We start from the raw sequence: 8,328 nt of genomic DNA, 5'->3' as shown, positions 1-8,328 counted from the left end.
TCAATTCAAACATTTTTTTAATATATATCAAAATACCATGGAGTTGATCATTTGTTACAAATGATCTAAATGTTCACATTTAAATTATAATCTGACATCTCAAAACAAGTTATTGCTGTATAAGGATTGAGATAAATATATCAAACTAACTTCTATTTTTGCAATTATTGTAATGGCTGCTGTCAGTAAAATAGCAACTGTGTTGTTATCTCATCCCATATTGAACAATATCAACAGAGGTCATCATAATTGTTCCAAATGGCCTGAACAGCCAGGGTTGATCAGGCCCTGGCCTGTATTCCAGCAGCATTGGTCCACGTGTCACATCCCTTGATCCATAGCCATCTGGAGGCTTGCTCAGCAGCCTCTGTGACTGCTCTGATGGCTCTTTTCTTTGCAGCCCCTGCAATGCCAAGAAGTGGGTTCTGCAGAGCAAGCAGCCAGCAAAACCTCTCCATCCTAACTACTGGCTCACATCATGCCCTCAACCCATCTTTGCAACTGCTGTACCAGCCTTATTATGCTCAAATGCATCCTCAATCCAGCCTTCCCAAGGCACCGTCTGTTCCACTATAACCACCAGTTTCAAGGTTTCTGACAGGATGACCATGTCAGGCCAGTGATGATGATGTGATTAAGTTAGGGCATTTTAAGTGCTAGCCATGATCAATTTTCAGTTGCCAGTCAGATGCTGTGGTGAGCTTGGATGAGGCTGTGGTTGGTCTCCCGCTTGGACAAAGGCTGTATTTTCTGAGTTGACGGAGGTGCTTACTGTTGTTAATGGTCAGGGAGATACTATCTGCCAGTGCATTCAGTGCTTGGTCACGGTGCCAGTGACAGCAGTCTTCCCACAGGGCCTTTGGGCAGCTGCTGAGGATGTTCCAGTGTTCTTCTGCCAAGGCAGAGACTACAGAATTGTGCAAAAGGTTCGTTGGACTAAGGATGTCATACACAGCCTGGATTGTGTACTTGAGGTGCTGGGTTTTTGCCTGCCAGATGTTGGACCAGATCTTCTGCTTCAGTGCACCCTCCCAACTTTCTTCAAGCTCTCTGCTGCACACTTCCTCAACAGCTGCTCGAACTTCTTCCTGGACCACCTGTCCCTACCCTGGGCCCTTCTGAAGTGAGTTGAAGGAAAGCCACCCAGCCTCACCTGACCAGACACCATTGTCCCTGCCAAATCCCTAAGCCTCAGATGTGACTCAGCCATCTCAACTGCACCCTAGGCCATCTACCTCCTGCCTGTCCAGACATCAATGCCTGCTATCAAGACTTTGTTGACACTATAATTGCTGTTTAGCAGTAATTCTCTTGTACAGGAAACCATAAACACCTCATTCAGGCTACTGAAGGGAAGCTGCAGTTTATTCCTCTTCCTGTACAGAGGAAGACTGCTTAGGTTCCGTGGGCGACTCAGCCATCTTCAAAGGTAGCCACTGCTTTTTTAATAGCCTGAGCTGTTGACATGGCTACCTCATATACCAGCATAGATCAGAGGTTTCAGGGGAGGATACCATACTGGTAGATCTACACCTCAAACTTGCCTGGTAGCCTGACTTGTCCACACTGGTGAGCCAGACTTCTACGTCTTCTGAGTGGCAGTCACATCTGAGGCTGTAGTCAACGACCTTCCCCCAGGCCATTTACTGGTTTCTCAGAGATGGGCAGGATAACAATTTCCATCCAAGGAGAAACTGAACTTGTCCATGTCTGCCTTTAACACCAGACGTCTGGATTTCTCAGGCTTAAAACTCACCCTTCCCACTCACTGCCTGATACATCCTAGGATGTGCTGGGACACAACAGAATGGCGAAAAAAATCTCGGGAAAATTTTTTAAAAGTGTACATGCCCACTAAATGTCATCAAATTCTTTCAATTTACTTGTTTGTGGTGTCTGAGCAAATATGCAATAGTTACCTCAGTCTCAAGACTAGATAATTTTATATAACTCCATTACTTGTTCAGTAAGTCGCAAGGTTATTGAAGTCTCTTGTCCTGATAAACAGCACAACTGCAGATTAACTTTAGAAAGGGGAATGTGGTTATCTACAAAATATCAATGATACATTTATTATAAATTCAAAATATTTTTGAAGCTGTCACATGTTTAAAGATGAACTTTTTCTTCAAATTAGATTAATTTAAACCATAACTTTCTATAAATGAGCACAACGTAAAAAAGATACAGCTTTACAAGAAAGTTTTGCAACAATGAGTCAACTTGATTTGCTATAGTTAAAGTTACCAAGCCTGTTAGCCCAAGGCAGTTAACCTAGGGGAAATCATATTTTATGTAGCTCATCAATTTTGCAGCTGTGATAAGGCCTTCTAACGAGAAAATTGTCTCACGTCTGCCCTTTTCCTGCCAACTTGCTTGAAGATTTTTGCTTTACGAACATTTTTGGATGTTTGATAACCAAATCCTCCACCACCACCTCTCTTCTTCAGTTTCATTCCTTTGCTGGCATTTATATCTGAAGGAAGTAGGTTAAGAAAATCAACTAAAATAAATCCATGCAATTTCAACACGGCAGGGTTGAATAGGAAGACTTTTTCCATCACTATTCCCAAACTAATGTCAAAATGTCTACCAGTAGAGGAGTACAGCAAAAGAAACTGCCAAAAAAATTAAGAACTACTATGGAATTAAAATGACACCAAATTTAAATTTTTCATATTTTCTTACAACACAGAATGGTAGTTAAGCATGTAATGTATTCCAGAACAATCCCATTCTCCCACATCTATTTTCTGCGATCTTTTCTCCCACATCCATTAATTCCATCATGCTTCTCTGACCACAACCTACATTAGGGGTTATTGACGTTGGTCAGCCCAATACAATCTCAGGGAAAAGGTGCAAATTTTACATACAGCAGCAAGTCTGGGGCTGAAACTGGGTGGTTTGAGCACCAAGGCAGCAGTACCATGCTGGTGGTAGAGGCAGATACATTGGGTACGCTTCAAAGACTTTTAATTAGATAGACACATGGATAAAAGAAAAATGGAGGGCTATGTGAGAAGGAAGGGTTAGATTGATCTTACAGTAGGTTCAAATCTCAGCACATCATGGGCCGAAGGGCCTGTTCTGTTCTACGTACAATCTATAATACACAATCCATTGTGAGGTACTCTAGGAAATGCATTTTTAGAACTAGATTGATAAAGCTGGCATTAGAATGTAATAATAGCAAAAAGGATACTGAGGTCAACATATGGTGGTACTGTGAATCCAAATGACAAAGCCACTTTTGGTAAATCCAAGGTGCTGACACTGTAGATGTCCTTGAGAGAATGAGAATCATAGGCTCGGATGTAAGACTTGTAAGCTTCCTGTGCTGATTTGTGCAAATAGTAATTTTTTTCTATTAGTTTTTCAAGCTGGAAAAAAAACCAGAAAATGTTTAAATTCAAGGTGATGAAACAAAATGAAACAAAACAATTAGAGCAAAAAATTAATCTGTGTCTGAAGTGTTCATCATATGACCTACAGAAACTCTAAACTTTTGCACTGTCAGCTGTACAAAGAGTATCATAAAAACTGTGGTGAAGAGTAACTTGGTGTCAGTACCACATAACTGAAAACTGCTGACATGTTAAGTTGAATGGCTCCAGGCCACACTGACTGCAAGGACTCAAGACAGAACCTCAGAAACAACTTCTGAAGGGGAATTAAAGACCAGCAATAACCAGTAGCTCACGAGTTGTGTTCACTTTCCAGCAATTCATGTAAAAAAATTCTAGCACATTAGTGGTTCAATAGTGTCTGATAAAAAGTAGCCTTCCACTGAGTTCAAGTTGAATTGCCATTCACCCATACGTGAATACAGCCATAAGAAACAGCATTACTCTGGGACCAAGGTGCAAAACAAATACCAGAAGTCACACAGTCTGCAGTTGAATACAATACAGCATGTCTTCTGTCAGGCTGGGGTGGGGTGGGGCAGGGCAGGGCAGGGGTGGCAGCACCAACTACAGCACTGACACCATGCCACACCACCTCCGATACTCCAGTGGAGTGTAAACAGGTGGCACTGCGGCTTGAGGCTTTGAACTCGCAATGGCCATGGGCATGCAGCACTCTTGCCATCCATCTCCGCCATTTACCAATGAATCAGACTTGCAGCATTCCACACGCCCGATATCCAACAGGGTCTTGCAATCACAAGAAAAGCAATTGAGACAAACACCCGCTGTTAGATTGCATACTGATGCTTGTTGCAGGCAGCAAGGGGAGGGGGGCAGAAATTCTAGCCCCTTCAGTTTCTCCACCAACGAGCAACTCACCGATGGGGTAGACCTGTAGTACTTTAAGTTCTTTATGTCCAGCAGGGTCTTGTGATCATAAAAAAAACAACTTTGGTTGACTCCAAGAAGATGCTGCATCTGAGCACAGCGCCATCTTTCTAATCATAAGCTGAATCCCAACAAAAGTATTTTCACAAATATACTATACACAAGTTTTAGAACTTTACAATATGATCAACTGGATGCTACTTGTAAAACTCTATGGTTTACTCACAAGAGACTAGTGAAAATAATAATGATGACAACTTTATATTCCTGGATTAAACTATAACTCTTGGCCTCATCATTTCATGGCTAAAATCCCAAGTTCTACCATCTGTAAACTTAAGCTCATCCAAATCATTGCTGTTACTAAACTTATACAAAGTCTCCATTTTCCCAACTTGAACTATTGTTGGACACCAGTGAGCACTGCTGCTTCATCCACAACAGGCAGGATTTCTTGGTGGTCACTTATTTTAATTTCAATCCCTATTCCAACATGGCCTCTTCTATTGTCACAATGAGGCCACTCTCAGGTTGGAGGAGCAATACCTCATATTCCACCAGGGTAACCTCAGAACTGAGGGCACGAACAGAAATTTCTCCAACTTTTGGTAATTTCTGTCCTCTTCCTCCTCCTATCATTTTCCATTCCCCAATTACACTCCCTTCTCAGCTCTTCAGTCTACATCTTCCCCCCCCCCCCCCCCATGGTCCAATCTCATCTCCTATCAGATCCTTACCTTTTCCCCCCAGTGTAATTTGCACCCCCAACCTTTCCGACAGCTGATACTCCTTTCCCTCCCCCAGCTTCTTCTTCCTTTCTTTCCAGTCCTGATGGAGGCTCTCCACACTAAACGTCAACAGATTATTCCTCTCTGTAGGTGCTGCATGAGCCGAGTTCTCCAAGCAATGTGTGTTATTCCTGCCAAATTTGGTTAAAAACTCTTAAACAAGCACCATTATACCATTATATTTAATTTTACCTGGGACTGTATGTTTGTAATCTTGCTCCAAGAAAATTCAAATTCATTTAGAGGTACCTATGGAAATAAAATTTGGCACTGTGTAAATGAAATTTGTCCCATAACTTAAAAACCGAAAATTACTGCCAATGATTACACTTCATACAGATTTCATATAAATGGGTTCTTTCCATTACAAAACAATTTCAGGCAAGGTTTCCCAGCCTGTCTTATACCATCGACTCCTACCATTACCCAAGGAGACAATGGACCCCAGATCAGGAACCCCTGATTTGAGTTATTCCTGGTGATAATAGACAAAGCAGAAACGACAAACAATTTCAACCTTTGTTTTCCTCTAGTCACAACTTATAGAAACCAGCAAAGTGAAACTACTGCTTATAGGATTAAAGAAATTCTATCCAATATGATAGTGTCCCAATAATTGTTTTAAGTTTATTTTGCGGATTTACATGGACTCTCAGATTACATTCCCACTCAGTAGCCTGTCCCAGAATTGATACTATGTTAGAAGAGTTCAAAAATCATGTACGAAATGCATCATGTAAAAAATATAAGCTGAGGTTTAAAAGGTAAAGTTTTCTTGAAAAGTATAACATTTTAACTTAGTAATCGGATCTTGAACTGAAATGAAAAAAATACTTACTCTGGCCTGCTTGAGATAACGAAGAAAACCCAACTCTTCTGATCTCAGGATAAGTAAGGCATGTCCTTGGCCGTTAAGCCCTCGTGCCGTCCTACCAACACGATGGATATATTCCTGATAAAATGACATCGCACATAACTTAGCTGAGTTTAAACTTTCCCAAATCTAACTGATAGATTTTTAAAAACTCATTTTCAGGATCTGGGCATCACTGAAACACCAGCATTTATTGCTAATCTCTAATTGCTTTTGTGGAGTGGAATCAAACTGCGTTCCTGACCCACAGCAAATTCTCCGAGTAAAGATACTCCAGCAGTGTTGCAGGATTTAGATCCAGCAATGACAAAGGACTGTTTCTATGTCAGGATGGCATGATACTTGGAGAGAAACCTATAAGAGGTAGTGCTCCCATCCATATACAACTCATCCTTGGTGGTAGAAAACCAACAGCACAATACAGGCCCTTCGGCCCATGATGCTGTGCCGAACATGTACTTATTTTAGAAATTACCTGGAGTTACCCATAGCCCTCTATTTTTCTAAGCTTCAGGTACCCATCTACGAGTCTCTTAGAAGACCCTATCATATACACCTCCACCACTGTCACTGGCAGCCCATTCCACACCCTCACTACACTCTGTGAAAAAAAATTTGCTCCCGACATCTCCTCTGTACCTACTTCCAAGCACCTTAAAAATGTGCCCTCTCATGTTAGCCACTTCAAACCCGGGAAAAATCCTCTGGCTATCCACATGTCAATGCCTCTCATAATCTTATACACCTCTATCAGGTCACCTCTCATCCTCCTTCGCTCCAAGGAGAAAAGGCCAAGTTCACTCAACCTATTCTCATAAGGCATGCTCCCCAATCCAGGCAACATCCTTGTAAATCTCCTCTGCATTACCTCTCGGCTCTTGAACTCTGTCCCACGGTTGACGAAAGCTAATGCACCATTTGCCTTCTTATCCACAGTCAACCTGCACAGCAGCTTTGTGTGTTCTATGGACATGGACCTCAAGATCCTCTGATCCACCACACTGCCAAGAATCTTACCATTAATACTATATTCTGCCATCATATTTGACCTACCAAAATGAACCACCTCACACTTATCTGGGTTGAACTCCATCTTCCACTTCTTAGCCCATTTTTGCATTCTATCGACGTTCCGGTGTATCCTCTGACAGCCCTCCACACTATCCACAAGACCTTTGTGTAAATTTGTCTCATCAACAAATTTACTAACTCTTCCCTCCACTTCCTCATCCAGGTCATTTATAAAAATCACGAAGGGAAGGGGTCCCAGAACAGATCCCTGAGGCACACCACTGGTCACCAACTTCCAGCAGAATATGACCTGTCTACAACCTCACTTACTCTTCTGTGGGTAAACCAGTTCTGGATCCACAACGCAAGGTCCCCTTGGATCCCATGCCTCCTTACTTTCTCAATAAGCCTTGCATGGGGTACCTTATCAAATGCCTTGCTGAAATCCATATACACTACATCTACTTGCTTTACTTTCATCAATGTGTTTATTCACATCCTCAAAAAATTCAATCAGGCTCATAAGGCATGACCTGCCTTTGACAAAGCCATGCTGACTATTCCTAATCATATTATGCCTCTCCAAATGTTCATAAATCCTGCCTCTCAGAATCTTCTCCTTCAAATTACCAACCATTGAGTTAAGACTCACTGGTCTATAATTTCCTGGGCGTTCTCTATTCCCTTTCTTGAATAAGGGAACACCATCTGCAACCCTTAAATCCTCCAGATCCTCTCCCGTCCCCATTGATGGCACAAAGATCATCACCAGAGGATCAGCAATCTCCTCCCTCGCCTCCCACAGTATATCGTGTCTGGTCCCAGTGATTTATCCAACTTGAATCTTTCCAAAAGCTCCAGCACATCCTCTTTCTTAATGTCTATATGCTCAAGCTTTTCAGTCCGTTGTAGGTCGTCCTTACAATCGCCAAGCACCTTTGCTGTAGTGAATAATGAAGCAAAATATTCATTAAGACTCTCCGCTAACTCCTCCAATTCCATACACACTTTTCCACTGTCACACTTGATTGGTCCTATTTTCTCATGTCTTATCCTCTTGCTCTTGACATACTTGTAGAATGCCTTGGGGGTTTTCCTTAACCCTGCTTGCCAAGGCCTTCTCATTTTTCCTTCTGGCTCTCCTAATTTCATTCTTAACCTCCTTCCTGCTAGCCTTATAGCCTTCAAGATCTCTATCATTACCTAGTTTTCTGAGCCTTGTGCAAGCTTTTCTTTCCTTCTTGACTAGATTATTAATAGACTTTGTACACCACGGTTCCTTACTCTACCATCCTTTCCCTGTCTCAATGGAACATACCTATGCAGAACAACACACAAATATCCCCTGAACGTTTGC

General features: G+C 42.0%; 1 protein-coding gene across 1 annotated transcript in view; it reads right to left on the bottom strand.

Annotated features, from left to right (window-relative positions):
* The window catches only part of ddx18 (DEAD (Asp-Glu-Ala-Asp) box polypeptide 18), a 34,642-nt gene continuing 26,314 nt past the window's right edge, over positions 1-8,328 (bottom strand). The window contains exons 11-14 of the mRNA XM_059966309.1: positions 5,925-6,038; positions 5,279-5,335; positions 3,206-3,383; positions 1-2,476 (exon numbers count right to left, since the gene is read on the bottom strand). Coding sequence (XP_059822292.1) covers positions 2,331-2,476; positions 3,206-3,383; positions 5,279-5,335; positions 5,925-6,038 — 495 coding nt within the window. The 3' untranslated portion in view covers positions 1-2,330. The remainder of the gene's footprint in view (positions 2,477-3,205; positions 3,384-5,278; positions 5,336-5,924; positions 6,039-8,328) is intronic.

The sequence above is a fragment of the Hypanus sabinus genome, chromosome 4 (genome assembly GCF_030144855.1).
Source record: "Hypanus sabinus isolate sHypSab1 chromosome 4, sHypSab1.hap1, whole genome shotgun sequence".
Lineage (NCBI taxonomy): Eukaryota > Metazoa > Chordata > Chondrichthyes > Myliobatiformes > Dasyatidae > Hypanus > Hypanus sabinus.
This window is presented reverse-complemented; position numbering and strand designations above follow the sequence as displayed.